Source organism: Colletotrichum orchidophilum (assembly GCF_001831195.1).
Source record: "Colletotrichum orchidophilum strain IMI 309357 chromosome Unknown Scaffold_20.1, whole genome shotgun sequence".
NCBI lineage: Eukaryota > Fungi > Ascomycota > Sordariomycetes > Glomerellales > Glomerellaceae > Colletotrichum > Colletotrichum orchidophilum.
Window position 1 is genome coordinate 129,242 of NW_019172976.1, and position 20,033 is coordinate 149,274.

A 20,033-nucleotide genomic window follows, 5' to 3' on the forward strand; every position below is an offset into this window, starting at 1 on the left:
AAAAAAAAAACCCATTTGAAGCTTACACACCCAACAGGAGAGACCCTCTCACATGCCCATCACCGAGACCTTGTTGGTTTCGTCAAACGATGCTGCTTTCCTGAGGGGTTCAAGGTTCACAGGCAACTCCGGGTGCACCTCAAGCTTACGATCGCTGACGACACGGATGCTTCCTCGGGCTCCCTTTACCAGGTGGCCTGTTTCAACACGGTCCTGAATCATTTCGTCCAGAATCTTGCTCATCTCATCGACACTCTTGGTACGGTTGCGAGGTTTATTCGGGGCGGCTGATGGTGCTGGCGGCGGGTTCATCGTCGGTGGTGGACTGTGTTCGTAAAGAGCTGATGTCCTGCCATCGGTGTGGCCCTCTGCAGTGTCTCGAGACCGCGCCGCAGACCGAAGCGCGCCCAGCATGCGATCCTTGTCGTCCAATCGAGCTCGAAGCTCTGCAATCTCGGCGTCCTTCTCCCGCAAAAGCGTCGACACACTGTGGTCTTCTCCGACCATGATGCCTTTATTCGGGGCGGAGAAACCAACCGAAGTCCTCGAAGAACTGGCTCTTCGTGCCTGCATAAGCCGTTTCTCCAGTGTCTGAATATATCTTGTCTTGTCTGCCAAGTCGGCCTGCAGGGCATGGTTCTGAGCCGACAAAGAGGCACTTCCATCTCCGTATTCGCCAATGCTGTCATCGTCTGTCACAACCCCCCCTTCACCGCTAGACTGACGTTGTCCTCCACTCGAACGACCGCTAGAGCGACGGCCTATGGTTGATGACGCCGATGTCATTGATGCTGTCCTTTCGAGCAATGGCCTGCCGCCATTCGAAGTAGCCATTGATGATCTTGCTGAGGCCATTGAGAACCGAGGGTGAATGCCCAGAGCGCTGTAGGAGCCGCTGACATTGACGCCGATTGATTTGGAACTCAAGATCAGACGGTTGAGATGATCGATCCGTTCTTTTAGCGCTGTGCGAGCCAGCTGCATTTCGAGCATTTGCTCTTCATGCCGATGCTCAGCCTCGATTTCACGGGCCTTCTCCTCCAAGACGTCTCGCTCTCTTTCTTCCTCGGCGTATTTTGCGTTCTTTTCCTTGGCTTGTGTGTCGAGCTGTTGCCGTAACTCGAGGATCTCCATGCGATAACGCTCCAGGAGAACTCTCGCACCGCCGTCACCGCCGCTTCCCAGGGCCTCTTCTGCTTTCTTGGCATGACTGACAATGTTGTTCTTTGCCCTGGATGCGAATTTGAGGGTGTTGATCGTCTCTGATGTGTGGGAATTCGAGGACGCAGCGCTGCCAGCCGCGCCGATCTGGATGGTGCAAAGAATGCTCACCAGCGATCCGCCTGACAACGCGCCTTGCAAAAGCCTGGTTAGCTTGCTGTCGCGATAAGGCAGATGCTTCCCATCTTTGTCGGCCGCTTTTCCATCCTTGTCCTTGTGTTCGGAAAGTTTGGAGATGACAGTGCCCAAAGTGAGCAAACTCTTATTGATGTGCGAGCCCTCGGTTCTTCGCTCTTTGGACTCGGCAGCCTTCTCGGATCCAGCGAGATCGATCAGGCTCAGTGTCGACACTCGAACGCCGCCAGGTAGCATTCCTGACCTTTTGCTGTCGCCACCTCCGGGGTTCCCTGGTATCCGCTCTCGGCTCTCCACCACGATTTGTACAACCGCATGACTTCGGGAGCTCCTCGCATTAAATTGGGTGCTTGCAGTCCTGCGCGCTTGGTCTCCACGCGCAATCACCCTGAGAAGCTGGGTAGGACTCTGCACAATCTCTTCCTTCAAGGGACTGGCGTAAACACCGCGCTTGCTGTCCTCGCGTAACTTGATTTCTTCTTGCCCACCAGCCGCCGCGCCGGGCCCTGTCGACATACTAAGCAAATCATGAATTTTCTCGTTGTAAATCTCCAAGTAACTGACACGGAGAAGGAATTCGCGGGATGGTGTTTCTCTGATATAGGAAAAGATATCTGTGATTGCGAGTGGGATCACACCCGGCGAAGAAGCGGTTCCTTGCATCGAAAACGTCTTTCCGGTACCAGTCATGCCGTAGGCGAAAACTGTTCCGTGGTATCCCTCCATCACACGGCGGACTAGACGTTTTGCTAAGCAGTCGTATACTCGGCTGTTGTCGTCGTGTGTCGTGAAGACATTATCTAATACCTCGAGTTAGAACATTTTGTTTGGCTTTGCGGGGTAATAGCTCACCATAAAAATAGTCTCCGCCTTCTTTTCCTCTATACGCAACAAGAGACTTTCTTCCATCAACCATCCACTCGCCCTCGGCTTTTGTGCTCTCGTTTCCGCTCGCATCTGGCCGCACTCTCACACTGACAATCACATTGCCCTTGCCGTCTAGTTTGGAACCTCTCTTATCACTGCTGCCGTCAGATGAGGATTTTGCTGCCATTCCATCGATAGGGTCATCATACGTTGTCGCAGAAGTTGAGTATGAGTCCTGGGCAGAAGAACTCCTGCTTTGTGGTGGTGAAGAGATGCTGATAAGGCCATCGGACATCCGAACACTTGCGCTAGATATTGACTTGCCCTCGGCGCTGTTGTTCAGCAGACTCGGGGCGCCGTTGCTCTGCGAATAAGTCGACGCGACAGAACCCTTTGACTTGCGTGTGGAGTTCAGTGAGGAGTCAGCACCAAGTGGACTCGGGGGGAGGCTACTGATGCGATTGTCGCCTCGGGGCGGTTGGGGGAACGAGTTGATGCTCACTGTCTTGCGCAACGTTCGCAATGAAGAATTACTCATGGCAGAGGCCGTACGCGGTTGCGGAAGGGCGGAAGTGGGTGCAGGGGTCGTGGGAGGTAGGAAGCCGGCGGATGGAGCTCGAAGGCCACTTTTAGAATTCGGTGTTGACGGGCTGGCCTTGGAAGCCGTCGTGGGAATGCCCCCCGTACTCTTTCTGGTCTTGGGTACAGGAAGAGCGGGCAAGGCCATGGTTGGCGGGCCGTTTGACGGCCGGGACGGCCGTGGGAGAGTCGCCATTTCGCTGAATAACTAGGTAGAAGGAGCCGTGATCCGTAAGCAGTTACGATGTCCCGAGTTGGGCAAGCAGCCTTCTAGTTTCTCGGGAGCAATCGAGAAAGTGGTCGGTCCATGAACTCGGAGGGTGGAAGAGGGTGGGCGATCGTCAGGATGTTGATTACGTCGATTAGGGACGTCTTCGCGTGGGTTGTATTCGTCCGAAAATCACGAGCGCGGACTAGGAGCTGGCCTGCGAATATGCCTGTATCCCAGCACTCTGGACCAATTCGCGAACAGGGACGTGTGAAACGTTATTATGCGTTGAGGGTGTACAGAGTGACGTGGGAAGTTTTCATCGGATTGGGGGCTATACTGGCAGGAGTGTTGTCAGTGCACCTGGACCATGACAATTAAGGTAGCGGGCACGGGAGTTGGGCATGACTTGCAGATGCGCCGGCATAAGGGCGATCCCAAGGGGCGGAGCGGATAGGAGCAGAGAGGAAGAACCAGAGGCTTACCAAAAGATGATGCAGTGGACAACGCTGTATTGTCGTGTTTGGTGGTGGTAAGAAGAGAGAAAGCCTGCGTGAAGCGATTTGAAGGGGGAGTACTGGGATCGAGGTGGCTTCGTATGTCTCGCAGAGTGATCCTTGCGGTTCAAATCGGGCCCTGTCGTCTCCGCTGGAGCCAAGTGCGGAGGGAAAACAAAGGTCTGGCTGTATTGGACTTTTTCGTCGTCGAGCTGTATTCTTTGCGCTAGCGGGCGGCGGGCGGCGTACGGCTGGGGGTTTCTTTTTTCGTCTGTCTGCAGAGCACGGTGCCTCTGGTGTCTCGCGCAGCGAAAGTCGCAGGACTGGGATGGCGACGGGTACTCAGATTGGGCGGCAGGTAGGGGAAAGCCAAAAAAAAAAAAAATCGAGGTGGACGCGGGAGGGAGGGAAGGGGTTGGTTTCGTCGAGTGGAAATGTTTCGACAGCAGCGATGGGCGCGGGATTTGCGAACGCGGATTCGCTGCGGCTTTGGGCGTCTGAGCTTCACAGAAGAGAAGTAGGAAACAATTCTGCAGAATTGGATGACGAGGTGCGGAAAGATATTCGACCGGGGCTGCGGTACAATTGGGATGGAATTGCGTCAAGTCTAATCTCTGCGGATGCAATGAGCGACGTGATGCCGATGAGGTTGCGATGATTTGTAGAAAGGAGAGATACGGGTTTCGAGCGCTGGGCTTGTTTGCGTCTCTTGGTCTTGGCGGAGTATCCGTAGGTAGGGAAGAGGCGGCGGCGGCGGCGGCGAAATCGAACCAGGCGAAAGGTCAACTTAGTTGAGGCGTCCCGCGGTCAAGGGGAAGGAGACGGAGAGCGTATATGCGCACAGCGAGGCGAGATGAGTAAGGAGTGTTTGGTCGAGAAAATGGAGAAGGCGTGAGTGAATGTGGTGATGAAAAGTGCGTTTCGGTGCGATTAGTGCAGCGGACGGCAAGGTAAGCGGGAAATGGCCGTTGTGTGCGAAGACGTGTACGGCAAGGAAGGTAAAAGGAGTGGCTGACTACTAGGTAAGTCCGTCGGGTAAGTTGGGAGCGATCTGGATGTGGTTGTGGACGTAGCCGTAGACGTGGGCGGCAGGAGAGGATGGGGGTGAAGTGAACGAGGTCTACGGATACACTAAGGAAGAGTCCAGGCCAGTGGTACCGTTTCCTCCAAAGGTCTCTTCCGTGTTAGGCGCGTTGTCGATCCGAAGGATGTCCAATGTTGGACTCTCTTTCCCTTCTGCTACGAGTGGGAAAGAAGAGCATCTCCCTCCTCCTCCTCTTCTCCTCTTGGTCTCCTCTCTTCGTTGGTCCTGCTTGCCCGGGGCAAAGCAGCGAGCAGGGTGCAGGAGTGTAAAAAATAGTGGATCCCTGTACGTGCCGTTATTCCATTCTTTGCTTTTTGAAGTCCACAAAAAGTTATGCTTGGATATGCCGACAACGGGAAGTGTTGCGCAATGGCGGATAAGCTGCCAAAACCATTGACTAAGTGACGATCCTCGATATCGGCGTCAAGTTAAATTGCGGGACGTGTTGTCTGCAAATCTGGAAAGAGGGAATACAAAAAAAAAAAAACAAGTCATCTCTGGATGAATCGAGCTTGGGTACGAATGTACTACGTACGTACAACGCTCTCCAGGACTGGCGGAAAAGCAGGGGGGAAAGGAAGGAGTAGACAAAATGTAACCGGGGTGGGATTGACATTACCTACCTACGCCATGTACGAATACACAGTATAGAGTATCCGTACGGATACTCGTCCCAATAAACACAAAAAGGGGAGGAGGGAGGGAGACTCAAGAGAGATGTTACCTCCCCTGGCCTCTTGCCCCGTCTATGGCTTGTCTTTCTCGTGGCTGTGTCATTTCTCCTTCTCAACCTTTTTCTTTCACATCCATTTTCTCTTCTCTCCGCTAGCTAGCCGGTCAGGGCTGAAAAGGGCGTGCAACATGTTCGAGTTTCCCCCATCTCTACCCGCCCTTCGCATGTCGATTGGCACATGCAACTCTCGCCGGCCTCAAAGTCGAATCGCACAAGCATAGTTTCTCTCTCCTTCTTTGCCTCTTCTGTCTTCTCCATCCCCGTGACGACCTGTTTCCCCATCGGTGACTACCTTAGTCAGGTACTAAAGAGAACGTCCAAGAGATACACCACTCATCACAACGCCCGCAGCCCGACCCAGGAAGTTTTCCCTCACTAGCCTGGTCATCGTCAAATTGCTACCCAGACTTGGAGATTTTACCCCTGTCACATCCCCTGCAAGGACCATCGTTCAACTCAGGAACAGCAAGGGGGGGATCCCCTTCCAACTTAGTCCCAGGCCATACACGGCGCCGCCACGAGCTACAAGTATCCATGGTACTCGGCACATCAGAACGCCCCTTTAATGGCGAGAGACTGCGCGAGCACTTGGACCACAGTCATTGCTTCGCACCCCTCCCTCACGGATGATAACCCACGCCGCTCCATGGCCTGACTCCTGGCCGCTACTTGGCCCTTAGGTCTCGGGGTACCTTGAGGACCCCTGCTGTCAGATCCCAAACCGGCTTGCATCTGCGCGAGAGAGGGAGAGATAGAGGAGCTTGTGGGATGATGGATCATCTATCCGTACCTCGCTGGGACCGACGGCACTTGATTAACGACAAGAGGGAAGCACATGCGCGAGCTCTGTGCCACCGTTGCACGCATATGCGCGTGCTTTTCAACAGGCATTCAAGCAAGTAGCAAGCATCATCTACCAAAAAAACAAGGGCGCGCATGGAACGACTTGTGGTGATGTTGCTGCCTCACCTGTCCATCCCACGCCGAGACACGGTGCTGCCACATGTATGCCTCTTGTCTCTCGCAAATTTGTGCAGAGCACGGAGTATGGGTTCTGGGTGGTACAGGATAACCAAGGATACGCGTCGCCTCACTCCACCACCAAAAAAGGCCTACTTTGTACGAATAACTAGCTTCAGCCTTCCACAAGCACCAAAAGCTCGGGTTTTCATACCCATCTTCCTCTAGACCCGCCCATCACCCTCGGTGCTTTCTCGATCTGTCCCCGAATCCACAGATTCCGCGACAACGTCGACTCGATCAACAATTGGACAGAGCGCGGCGAATGGAATGGCTGGGGCAAACACTTTAAAGTGCCAACCGTGGTCGCAATCAAACAACGTCTGCGAATTGCCAGAGACCCCCATATGGACGGACCATGCTGTAATTTCCGGGTGCCATCACATCACTACCTCTTCCAGCCAACGAGCTGCCATGAGTGGTGTCCCCGTGCGCAAATCGTCTAGGCATGCCGAACTAAGGCCTCGATAACAGCCTTCATGCGCTACATTTTCTGCACGTCTGCAGGAGCCGTCTCCGGCAAGCTTCCTAGCACGACCCAGACTTGGAGAAGACGCACTTAGGGTAAAAGTCTGTGTGACGACAGGCACCATAGCTGCACCGCTGCCGCCTCGTCCATTCCCCGCCGAATCTCATTCGCCAATGAAATACAATCCGACCTTGACCCTGCTCTGGCAATCTCCAGAGCCTGGGCCCGTCACACCAATCCTACGAGGCCCCTCCTTCGAATCGATCAAACTGGACATTGCGTCTCTGAGTCTGGGGCCCAGGCCATCAATCTATCTGGAGGTCGAGCAGAAAACGTTCAGAGAACGACGGACGGGATGGCAGAACACCCGACGTCGGGGCATTCTCGAGTCTCGGCGAGCCGTTGTGCCGGACGTTCATGTATCACTGCCAGACCTCATCCCGTACTATAGTGTTCCCGTCATTCGATGAACCTGGTATTCTTAGTTGCTCCGTCTCCGCATTCCCACGTCGCAGAATGGTGGCGCAAGTGCCTCACCATGCTTAGCATTTCGATCCTCTATCCGCATCAACACGGTACGTGAGTACCTACCAACTACCATTACCGAGGAAGTTGGACGCCGGCTCGAAAGCGAGCGTTGCGCAAGCTCAAGTAGAAGCACAGACGCTGGCCCAAGCTCGGTTTACCTTACTTTGGCTTGACTGCATCTGACTGGAACTGGAAGTTGGTATCCGTCCCTCAGCCTGCATCTCGAAGTTGCTTTTTCTACGTTTGGTTAATGCACGCAGGCAAGCTGCAACATCTTGCGCCCCCTGAGGAAGTTGAACAGTCTTCCCTGGTGAGCTTAGTCTGCAGGGTAACGGCGGACTCGACGTTGGACCATGTTCTTCCTGACGATCCCTAGCAAGCATTTTTGAGCATATGACTAGTGTAAACGCTCTTCTGATTAACGAGCTCTCTATATACTGGCTAGTGGAGATGTCTCGCGAAACTTCCTCGGCATCCGAGTTCTTTTGACTGATTGGGTGGATTTGGGTTAACCTTCCCTGCTCTCCCGTGGACCCGACCTCGGATGTTGTACTAAAGCATTTCCATTTGACAGTTGTGAGCCAACATCTTTTTGCTCGGGCAATACTATACTCTGGCTTGTCTGGAACAGTAGCTGCAGATGGACGTAAACTATCGTACCTCTCTCTCCCACACAGCCTTTCTGCAGGTTTCGAAAACCTCAACTACAACCCGAAATTTGCCAACTGCAGTGGCTTGGTTGGATTTCCATGTGAGGCAAAACAATGGTGTGTGTCGCTTTCTGCTTCTTACCACATCTCAGTTCCCAAGTCTTTCAACTTTTGACAGCAGCACGCGAATCGATGCAAAGAACGGATGAGGGACGGTTGACATTCATGCTCTTGATTTCCTAGGTCCGTGCCATGACTCAAGAGCCTCGACTAACGAGGTCGCATTTAGAAACATGCACTTCTCGTCTAAACGTTGGTCCAGTCGCATGCTGCTCTGCGGCTGGGCGAAGCATGGAAGATCAAACTCCAACATCTGGGATTTACCTAGGTGAACCTGGAGCCGCATCGACCTCTGCCTCGCCTCCAAGTGCGACCCTTCACAACGATTCCCGTGCTTGGCAGCAGCCACTAGGGAGCCAGGGTTCTGGGGAAGCTTCACTAATCAACAGGCTTGTTCCCCATTCAAGCTGGCCAGGCAACCTTCAAGGGTTTGCCATCTATCCAGCGGTTCAATGATTTATTTCGACAGTAAGGATTTTTCTCTCCTTAACCTACGACAGTGGGCTTATAACAGCAACTGACTCGATCGGGGTGTCTTGCACGTGTCACAGCAGCTCTATCTCTTTGATTTCTCCCTTATCTAAGAACTCTCAAAGAAACGACACTCGGACGAACATGCCAGAAGGCGGCCATGGCATCACAGTCTTGTATGAGTGCGCCAAGCGACGCACGGCAGCTTGTCAAGAGGCAGGTTTCATCGACTTCGTTTACCCAACATTGTGTCTTTGGCCGAGGTGCATTTGGGATTTCCACGGTATCAAGCTTAAAATCTTCCCCGCTGCGCAGACGACGTAAACGGACTACGGGTCTCACGATCATAGCAGGCGGACTCCCCTGCCTACGCTCCGTGTCTCAAAGACTTCCAAAAGACCGGTGCCCATAGCCTCCTCCAACACCCAGTTGAACTCCAAGCCGTGAAATTCCTTCCATCTTTTGGTTCTCCCCGGCAGCACACCAGCGAATTCTCCCCTGGCCCTCCTTGCCAGGCGTGCCTCGTCTCGGGCTACGCCACCCTCCCATCGCTCCCTCAGCATAGATACGGGCATCTCCCTAAATTGCGACTTGGACAGCAGCTGGGTGAGGTGCTGCACGGCGGCGGCGGTTAGTTTTAGAAAAGACCCGTTCCCGGGCACCGCGATGGTAAATTCGGCGCCCGAAGATGACGCGTCAGCGCGGGATAAACTCGGCGCTCCTCCCCCACCACCCGCGGCGTGTATTGCCCCTTGCCCGCCCACGGCGTCGAAGCTTCCGGACGCTGCGCGGGAGACAGCCTGGATGCTCATCAAGCTGCCGCGGTCTTCGGGACGCAAGTGCAAGTTCATCAACGGTGTGTTTACGTGCTGCGGGTGTATACTGGCCGTCAGAAAGCCGGCCCGCACCAGGGCGTCGGCGTGTCTGTGGCCGCCGCAAGCCAGGCGTGGCATCGTCTGAGCCAGGGGGTTCTCTCTCAGAAACGTCGCAAAGGCGGTTTTTGCGTCGTCGTCTAGCTCTGCAGAGTGCGAGATCATCTCCTCCAGTTCGGAGGTCTGGATAAGGGCTTCGCCTAGGCCGCCGCGACGTTGCACGTAGATCTTGCGAACCACTCCGCCGCGCTGCAACTCTGCGATCTCGCGCTCCACAGCCGTTGGCGAAATTAGGAGCGCATGGAGGTGTGATATTGTCACTATGCCGGGCATGGCTCTGCGGTAATTGAGCACCTCGGCGGTGCGCGTGGAGTTCATGCCGGTCGCCTCCATGGGAACGGGGCCGAACATGCGGCTGCGGGTGTACTTGATGGCCTGCACGACATCGCGCAGCGACATGTCCGTCGCCAGCGCCGCGACGAGCCCTGCATCTTCGAGCCTGTCATGGAAAAAGTCGTCGTCGTAGCAATCGTCACCTTGGGCGGCTGATGGAGTAGCGGTCTTCTGCTTAGCGCTGCCACCGCCGGACTGGCGGGGGCTACCTGTCCCGCTGTTCTTCCGTGGCGAAGCTGACGATTTCGGCTTTGGTTTGGGCTTTTTTACTCGGCCACCGCCCAGTATTGACCGCAAGCTCATATCTCTTTGGTATCTTTTCTCGGGGTATGCTCTGCTAGCGCATCCGGTACAAAAGCATGTTTTTCATGTAAGATTGTTCAAGAGGCAAGAGATGAAAGAAAAAGAAGGCTGAGGGTCTGTACGGATAGCCTTTGGGGGGGGATGTTGGATTTCCGGTACGTCAAGTCCGGGGGCTCCACTTCTGTTTTTATTCCGTTGCGCACGCACGCCGCCGCGCCTTTCCGGATGTCGAATGCGGGTGGGTACCCCTTTACTCTGGGTTGGTGGTGGCGAATCCGACGACGAGCCCCCGTTTGGGTTTCCGGTGTGAGATTTCCCTTCGTCAGGACGGGAATTAATCATCAGTTGCTTATACTCGGGCCCGGCCCCAAGGTGGTCTTTGTGTGACGAGAAAAGAGACAACAACGCCGGTCCGCGGCCTTTGCTCTTGGTTGAGAGCGTCAACTTTGGTCCGTCTGTTCTCCGTTCGGCTTTCGGGCCTTGGTTGGCGGTGTCAGCTGAGGAGTTGCTGGAGAAGATGACGGGTGGGATATATTTCCCCTTACTCTTCGCAATGTTGACCAAAGCTTCGAGAGTTGGGACGGAAATGGAAAAAAAAAAAAAAAAAAAAACCATCAAAGGCGGTTCGAGCAGGTTGAGGTAACGGGCATGATTTTGGGACGAACATCAAACCCAAAGCTTGGCATTACTACTGGTATGATCTGCTACGTGCCTTATGGGCGGGACTGCCAAAGAGGAATTGACTTTTTGCTTTCTTTCTCGTCTGCCCACGGTTATCCGCCAAACACAAGACTTTTTTGGGCAAATGTTCAGCTGGTTGATGCCGAGATTGGGTTGTGGTGGGTAATGTTGTCTTTGGTTAAGGGTGGTATCTAGCGAGTATCATCGAATATGGAGTGTTGCGAGTAAAAGCGGACGAGAGAGAGGTCGACGTAGCCACGCCCGGCCGAATATGCCGAGTAATTGATCGAGGAGGAAGGTCATTTTCTGCCTTTTCTTGTCCCTTTCCCCCCGATCCTAGCTGGGGTAGTAACGTCATTTCACAAGGTGTTATCGTGGTGACGGCTATAAGCTATCACTTTATGTGTCCGTCAGAGTCCAGCCCCCCATGTTGCGCGCATAAATTCCCAATATCAGGGAGAGCCAGACTCAACACGGCATTGACGTGGAAGACATTGACATCGGGATGTAACGCAGTAAGTTCACCGAAAAAGGGGGGTTCATCTGAATCTTTGGATTCCTAAAGAGAGGCTGCTTCCAACTGTCGACGGCGGCGGCGGCGACGACGTAATCTCCTTGACAACGGAGTGACTTTACATTAGCAATGGATTCAAGCGGTCCCATACTCCCTTCCCCTTGGGCTTCCCAAAGAAGCTCTTGATGCGTTCCTGCGACTGGCTTGCTCAACGTTCCGCGATATCATCCCCAACAGTTACTGCATATTTCGCCGCGTATAACTCATCTCGCACCATAAGATGTGTCATAGATAGCGTACTTGCCTGAAATAGACCCATCTGTCCATCAATGAAGTCTACCTCGCCAAAGATTCCACCTCTTCGCCCCATCCCAACTACCCATGCTCGTTGCCGACTATGAGGAGAAGAGGGTTCCGCCAAGTCGGTGCCACCCTTTGCGTAGACAAAGTATGAATATTATAGCTTGCCATCGCAACCCGAAGTTGCCGGTATTGTATTTGCCCCCTTACCCTGTGAGTATCGTAATTTCCCTTTGTGGCAGAATGAAGATGTTGGGTTGACTTGGGGAGTTGTGCGGCACGCCATCGTCTTTCAGTGGAAGTACTACGTTGCCCCCCCTCAGCCTTTTTTTTGATTCGTCTCTTGGCGTCGTGGCATAGGCTGCCGTTCCTTTCCATCGCCTCGACACCCTGGAACAGAGAATATCAGATCCCTAGTTATCTTTTCCGTCTCAGACCGCCAAGAGTTCAAAATATCTATTCAAGGCTTTGAGTGCCGCGGCTCAACCTCTTTTTGTAGGACGCGTCTCTTGTCGTCTCAGTGTCCAATCTTAGCTCAATACGTCGTTTATACAGTCCCAAACTCGTACACCATCGACAGCGCTCCACCATCTAGCCGTCATGCTACGATCACACCAAGGCTCAATGTCATTGTCACACATGGCAGGGGCCTCCAAGCCGCACCGCCTCATGCCGGCAGAGGCCAGGTACCGGAACACACACAACATCGGCAGAGGACCTTTGTCTGAGCCCCCCCTTCCCCCCCTCACACATCATTCCAGGCGCCAACGATATTTGATGGAGCTTCTTGTGGCTCTGGACTTCAACGCACAAGCTATCTGCCGAGTCTCTTAGTAGTTGAATCATAGAAGACTTGACGGCTGCTATTCTAGCGGCAGGTATGGCGCTCCCTTGGCTCCATTCATTTCGCTGCCAAAGGCACGACACGATGGCGACGGCTCTGTAAAGGTTGACCGTGGGAGTTCTGATGTAGCCTGAAGTCCTGCTAGCAGAACAGGATATTGTTCTCGGTCAGAGGGCAGGTGATTCCTTCAATCTGCTCATCCGACAGCTGGGTCAAAGTCCAGTTGTCAAATCAAACCGGAGAGTCGGACATGTATCTTGCGGACAAATGCGACCTGTCCAGTGATTCTTGACTCGAGGCCCGCACGAGATCAAAAGCACAAGAGTAACCGGTTGATAGGATTTGGAGCTCCCAATTCTTCAGAGGACTTGGCCGAGTTTGGATTTTCTGCGGATGGGGCAGGCATAGCTTCTGATTCTTCTTGTTTCTCCAACACACATATTCGAAATCCCAAAGTTTTCCAAGAAATCTCTGGTACACCGTTTTCCCGCCACGTCGCTACACAGATTCCATGTTCCACAGTAGTGCTGGTTCCAGTTTAAAAAAAAAAAAAAAAAAAAAAAGACTGGCCCTCGACGTCAGTTGCAGGAAGATATTGAACTGCCTATCCACCATAGACTGATTTTCTCTTCGCTGTCTGTGAACATCTTGAGCCGGTGATATGGCCCCGTAGTGCCTCGACTTTTGGCATTGTCTAATGAAAAACAACAATCCGAAGTAAATCTACGAGTAAGTTCCGGTTGTGAAGGTTCCAGCTAGATACCACATCTTCCGGGGAACAAAGCATTGTCAACCTGAGCAGACCCGGCAAGCGGGATGCGGTGCGCCTCCCGAGTTCACCAATAACCCATCGTACAGCATCTTGCTGGTGAAGAATTGACTCATATCGAAGAACAATCGAGTCGCCCGTCTGCTACGGTAAGTAGCCTGTCCCTTCCTCAACGAAGAAGATCGAATCCAATGGGGGATGCCTTTCTACCGACTTCATCGTCACAGCCAATTCCTCATGGTATACCCACGAAAGTCCCAATAAGAAATCCTAAATCCTAGCATAACGTTGCGACCTCAAACATATCTCTCTCGCTCAAGGTAGGTAGGCGGTGGGAAGTAAGTGAAAAAAAAAAAACATCGACCACGGACAACACAGATCAAGCATCTAGGGAGCCCGTTGCGTATCTACCTACGCGCCCGCTGGAGTAAAAATTTCACCTCATCCCCAAAGTCGTCTCTAGTTTTAACCTCGGACGGGGGCTGAAAGCGCAAAGCACAATAACAGCATCGAAGACAATGCGACGTGCGCTCCCTATACACCTTGCCATCTATCCCCGTCAACTTAGCATGGTACATGTGCAGCTAGAAGTTCAACGCTACATAAAAAAGAGTAATCAATCTTGGTCTACCTTGGATGTAGACATTCAGAGAGTCAATAGTCGACAATGTGCCTAGTGTATTCGCATACGAGTACTGGAATGCGTGACACAAAACGTGACATTACAATAGCCAGTGATACGAGACAAAGCACACGACATCAAGACGAGGCAAAAACAAAACCAACCAGATTTGGCAAATCGAAGGGTGCTAGCTAGCTAGCCTAGCTCCTAACACCCCGGCATGCGAGCAAGACATGTCTCTTCTTCACTTGTTTCTTCTTGCCAATCTGTCATTAAGTATTGTTTGTCCAGAGAAAAAGCAGATCGAGTTGCACAAACCCATCAATCCCTTGTTGATGTCAAATTTTTGTTTACTTTTACACAGAGGGTGAAGGACTCGCACTCTGCGTGCCTGATGTCTAGGTACGTAGGTACTTCAAGGAAAGAAAGGCTATCAACAGTAGAAGTATGTAAAAAAGCACAACCTCGCTAATGGAAAGCCAAGCCAAATCGATGTACTGAAGAACCCAACCCCTTTTCACAACCTTCTCTCCCTTTTTTTCCCCATGTATCCTAGCAACTCCAATAACATAAAGAAAAGAAATAAGAAAGCATCTCGGTGACCGCGCTTGATGATCGTGAGAAATACTTAAAGACCGTGAGGCGCTTAGCCGGCAGTGGTCAAAATATACGAAGTGATGGAGGTCATCCGCTCACTCGTCAACTTTAGAGACACCCTCAACAACTCCTGCGCGACATCCGGCTGGTCTTTCTGTAGTCGTTGCCACCCCTCCTTGTCCATCCGCCAGGCAACGCAGTCTCTATCAACCGTCACCGTGGCTGTGCGGTCCGTCTCTGAGAAGAAGGGCAATTCGCCACACGTCGTGCCCGCCACGATACTCTCCGCGAGCTTGCCTTGTGGCAGGTCGTAGTCGGCGCGGAGGATGCCCTTCTCCACGAGATAGAAACCCTTGGCGGGCTCACCTCTCGTGAATAGGACCGTACCGGCCTGGTATTCCTTGCGGGAGAAATATCCAACAGCCCGGAACCAGAAATCTTCGTTCCTCTCGCTCAGGCCCTGGAAGATTTGCAACATCAATCGCAGAGGCTCCTTGAAGCTCTGCCACCTCTTTGTTCCCAAAGACTCTGTGTTCGCCAGCGCGTTTCTGGCGGCTTCGTGCAAATGGTTACGTCTCGGCGAGTTGATGACCAAATCAAACGATCCCCGGTCTGGCTTCGAAGGAACGTCCAGGTTGGCGGTTGGTGCGTGACGAGAGCCATTGTGGAGCGCATCCTGACTTGTGTAAAGAGTCTTGAGCAGCTCGTTCTCACAGCTCTCTAGAGCCGAGTTGAGATCGGGAAGTAAGGTGACTTCGATGCTTTCGTTGCCCAGCCCCATGGCCCGCAGATTGCGGCCGACTTCACTTTCCGCGTCCTTTCCACTCAACACCATGACGATGCCCTTGTTGTCGAGCAACCTGCTGATAGTATTGAAAGCTTCACCAGCAGAGTAATCCAGGCCTGTGACGTGATACAGGTCGATAACGAGATATTTAATAGGCCTTTCCGTGAAGGCACTGTCGTCGATGAGAGCCCGGATCTTCTCTTCAACACTGACGACGGTGCCGAAGAAGAGGAAGCCAGTGAGCTTGACTATGTAGATTTGTCGACGAACTTCCTGCAGGTAGTGATGCTGCGAAGGGTTTCTGCGCACGGTAGAGCCGACTATTTCGCCTGTATAGCTTGCTCGTACAGCAGATACTCTCGATGTCTGAATAATCAGTGACACAAATGCGAGGATGATGCCCACACCAATGCCAATGACGAAATCGTAAATGCCCATTACCAAGACAATTACAATCACCTGATAAGAGAGTTAGTTAGCACTGACAAGTACAACATGGTCAAGAAACATACTGTCAAATATTCGGCCAGTTTCAGCTTCTTCCTCGGAAGCCACACAGCTTCGAGAAGAAGCTCAAAGCCAAGGTCGAAGATGAGAGTGCCAACCATCATGATAGGGATAAAGCCAATGATCTTGGGGCCAATGACCATGACACCAAAGGTCAAGGCTGCTAGCATGACGCCAGCGAGCCTGCTGTCTCCGCCGGATCGCATAAAAAACACGGTGTTGGCGTAGACGAGGTAGTTTTGAATACTGCCGCACAAGCCAGAGATAAAGTTGGAGTACCCATGCAATTTCAGCTCGCGGTCAAGGTCCGCATTATCCTCCCCAGTCTGCAGAGCCAGGGCCGGAACATTGATAGGAACGTGGAGAATGCCGAAAAAGGTGAGTGCCAACATGGCAGGAATACACCCCAAAACGGCATCCCACTCAACTAGGTTGAACTCTAGAGTAGAATATTAGCAATAGTTGGACACCTGAGTCGAGATCGACTTACTGTATAACGTGTAGAAGTACCACCATGGCTCGTCCGCTGGTGGTCCTTCAAAAATCCAGCCGTGATCTCGGAGAGAGTCTGGCTCAAGCGCATCCAGGGAGAATACAAAGAAATAAAAGACAATCGGAATAGAGATGATGTACAGCGGCAAGAAATACTTGGAAGCACCTCTTGTCTGACTGTAGAAAAGTATGATAGCGAGCAAAAGGGGTGTCAGCCAGAGAAGTACCGTGTCGGATTGGAAAAGCTTGTGAAGTGTGTCCATGTCGTATTCCAGACTGCCATCCATTCTGGCAGACACCTCGAAGCCCGTGGCAACCAGGAACCAGCCGACACCTCCTATACAGCCGATCAAGATGTGTCTTGGGATGAAACCAACCATGTAGCCAAAGTTGAATTTTCCCATGAGGTAAAAGACTGTGCCTGTCATCATGGAGCTAATTGCATACGTGACAATCGTCGTTGCGATCACAGCGTCTGGTTGATCTTCGCCAATATGGTCCGTAATTGTTTGGGCCATATTATGGAAAAAGGGTACAACTTCGATCTTTGGGATGGTCAGCAAGGGGTCCTGCTGCATGGTTCAGGATAACTCACCAATTCGGAGCCAACGCCTCCTTTGAAAATACTGCCAGTCGAGAAGGTCAACTGAGAAACAATGGTGCTAACATAGAAAATGGAGATGCCCGCCGAGCCCAGCCCAGCAAAGATGGGCTTGCCGAGGGGAAATAGAATCATGCCTAGCCCAATTAGAACAAATGATCTGGTTTAGCAGACCATGGTGAGAGAGGGCGTACCGTAAGACAGCGCATCAAGAACATTGAGTAACAATCCGACAATAACAGCCGGTAGGCAAGATACTGGGGCGACCACGGCATTCTGCCATAAGGCTTGGCGGTCCCAAGCTTTGGGGCTCGTCGCGATTTGAATACCATGAACGATGCGCTCCTCCACATTCACGGTGAGATCTTTCAAACCATGCAGCCACCGCTTCTGAGGTCGTGGCTTCTGCCCTTCCACGTCGATTTCGGTGCTGGCTCCGCTCGTATGGTAGCTCTCGAAACTATCAGACGACAACCTGGGGATCAGAGGAGTGCGCTCGGTAGGCTCCTCGGCAGCAGTCCTCGTCGGTCGCTGTAGCTCTCGTTCCTGCCTCTCCACGGAGGGCGCTCGCTTCGGTTCAGGGGTCGTTGGTTCCAATGGCTCGGGTTGTGGTTCCGGTGACGGATCGCGGTGCGACTGGGGAGGTGACTTTTTGAGTAGGTTCGTCAAAATGGAGGGACCATCATCTGGCAGTTCCTCCTCATCTCCATCCGGCGAGGAAGGTTCTGATACCTCTTGTATCGTCTCGGAGCTCGTTACATGGGCAATTTCGTCATCGTCGTCTTCCTCGTTATCTGAAATAGCGGTTTCCCGTGTGAGAGCTGACGACTGGGAGCGTTGGCGCGAGAGGAATGCTGGGCTCTGGCCCGTCTTCTTGTCGGACAAGAGGTATGAGGCGAGTTCGGCCGTGTCTTCGCGCACGCTGCGGGCAGACTGGGCGCTGTCGACAGGAGCTACGGACGGCATGTTAGCTGGTTGTGCGACCTGGGTGACGTATGCGCGGACCACGGGGTGCTTGCCTAGGTGGTCCCTCACGTTGCCGTGGATGAAGGAACGAATCGGCTCTCGGTGACTCGAGCTCACGGAAGACGACAGAAGGGCTCTCGAATCCGGACCATGCTGAGAGCTCCGGCCGGGACTGAGGAGCGGGTTTTCCGGGTTAATCTCGGTGCTGGTCCTCTGGGACCTCTGGGACCTCTGGGAGCTCAAGGAGGCGGCTCTTCTCCTCCATGGTGAGAAGCCGGCAAAGTTGGGAGAAGACATGGCGAAGATAGCTGGCTTGGTGACTATGAGGGTTAAGAGTCGGTGGTAGGGCACCGAGAAATCACCGTCGCACCTTTTGGAGGCGCCAATCGTCAGGGTGCCAGGCCGGTGGTGCGGCTGTTATTGAGGAGAGAAATGTGTGGAGGGCGTCGGCGCAGATAAGAGACGAGAAAGTGTATTAGGAGATAGCAGCCGGACGGGGGCTAGATCTACGGGCAGAGCCAGGATGGCCCGTGTAAGTTGTTCTGGATCTGGGTCGTGAGCGGAAAGGCCTAAAGGCTAATACAGCCAAAGAAGGGTTGGATGGAGGAGAAGAGCACGAACCTGGATGTATTACCAAGTGGGTGGACCGGCTGGTTTAGAGCAGACGGGACGGAGATGGAGAGCGTGAGGAGAAAGCGTGAGCCGTATCCATGTGTATACTACGTAGAGTTGGAGGCTGTCGTCAACATGGCATGGCATGGCATGGCGCGTGTGCAACGCAGCAGCAGCACGCAGAATTAGACGAACGACAAACCTTGATCCAGGTCAAATTTGCATTTTGCATGTGGCCCCTCGCCCCTCAGTAGCGTGTCTCCTACGGCATGTTACCACTTTTACTTGCGTGCACTGCATGGTGAGGTAACTCGGGCTGGTATTGAGGTACTTCACGCAAGGTACCGACTAGGCTGTTCCTGAGGTGCTTGTCCTCTCTTTACGGTAAGCTAGCGCAAATCCTCGTGGTATCTGGTGCGGGCATTCCGCAGCCCATCGTATTCCGGGTTGCCATAGGTGCGGTGCAGCGTGCTTGCTTGCTGACCGCCCGCGGGTAGGTGCCGATGGTGCTCGAGTTGCACCCCACTAGGTAACGCCGCAACAATCCCTGCACCCACAGCACGGCGACCCCTCGTGCCCCCTCCAGTGAGCCACTTGCAGCCGCTGCAAGACGCTGGAATGGCGAAATGGGTACAATGGTTGGACTGGAAGCACGGCAGACCAACTGGGAAGCCACCCTCTCAAAAGTCGGCTCCCCCACTTCGGATCCAGGATTCCAGTTGTCGTTTGCTCTTCGGCAGCCGGGGCCACTCTCTGCACCGCACCCTCTCCACATCCCCATCCACACCCTCTCCACACCCACACTTCTTCTCCCTCTACCTACTCATTCTACCTCGCCTAGTGTAGGTCTATCATCGTAGTACAAAGTATGGTATTCGCAGCTCTCCAATAACAACGAGGCTAGCTCTGGACCGTGGGCCGTAGGCGGAGGTGAACGGGGGGCAGACGCCCGCACCGTCGACTGTCCGTCTCCCTGATGTATCAAGATTCAAGACAGACCATATCCCAGCCCAAGCTCACGTCTGAAAGAGCCAATGCAATGCATGCTCAAACTGTGCTTCCTTTACAACTCGCGTGGGGTAATACATACGACTTGTCAATTGGAGAATTCGGCGTCAGTTGCTCGTCATCGTCTCCTTCAATGGCTTGAGGTGTTTGCAACGCTGCAAGACGAACTACGGTAACAATCAGCAGACTACCTACTCTGTAAGACTACCTTAACCTGTTGTCTCCTACTTCGGCCTGCTGCATACTTCGGCCCTCCCCTGGGCTGACGATCAGGAGGGTCGGCCTAGCTTAGCCATGTCCAATAAGCCGGCCAACAGCAACCGTCATGCGGCGAATGATGCAATGCAGCGCACAAGGCCATGCCTGTGCTTTGCAACTGAGCTGTTTTGTAGATGACTGACTGGCTACCCATTTTGCGGCTCGTTAGATGGCGGCCCTGCTTGGATTCGCCGCATGAGACGTCCAAGGTCGTAGACTTATCTGAGGTACATAGCAGCCCGATCTTCCAATGTGGCCATCGCTTCTGCTCTGCTCATCCGCCGCCGATATCGCGACATCTGATATCCATTCCCCGCGCGCCACC

At 53.2% G+C, this 20,033-nt stretch overlaps 3 protein-coding genes across 3 annotated transcripts; all 3 read right to left on the minus strand.

Moving 5' to 3' along the window:
- Positions 1–48: 48 nt before the first annotated feature.
- Positions 49–2,950, minus strand: CORC01_03340 (kinesin motor domain-containing protein; the record flags this gene model as incomplete). Its single annotated transcript, XM_022614990.1, has 2 exons — positions 49–2,156; positions 2,209–2,950. The coding sequence occupies 2 exons, from the start codon at positions 2,948–2,950 to the stop codon at positions 49–51; spliced, it is 2,850 nt and encodes a 949-aa protein (XP_022478449.1).
- A 5,976-nt stretch (positions 2,951–8,926) lies between these two features.
- CORC01_03341 (uncharacterized protein) lies at positions 8,927–10,150 on the minus strand (the record flags this gene model as incomplete). The annotated part of the gene is made up of 1 exon (XM_022614991.1): positions 8,927–10,150. One exon carries the CDS (start codon positions 10,148–10,150, stop codon positions 8,927–8,929), a length of 1,224 nt encoding a protein of 407 aa, XP_022478450.1.
- Positions 10,151–14,526: 4,376 nt separating this feature from the next.
- CORC01_03342 (cyclic nucleotide-binding domain-containing protein) lies at positions 14,527–18,127 on the minus strand (the record flags this gene model as incomplete). The annotated part of the gene is made up of 5 exons (XM_022614992.1): positions 14,527–15,723; positions 15,777–16,210; positions 16,262–16,808; positions 16,859–17,001; positions 17,059–18,127. The coding sequence occupies 5 exons, from the start codon at positions 18,125–18,127 to the stop codon at positions 14,527–14,529; spliced, it is 3,390 nt and encodes a 1,129-aa protein (XP_022478451.1).
- Between the last annotated feature and the right edge of the window lie 1,906 nt (positions 18,128–20,033).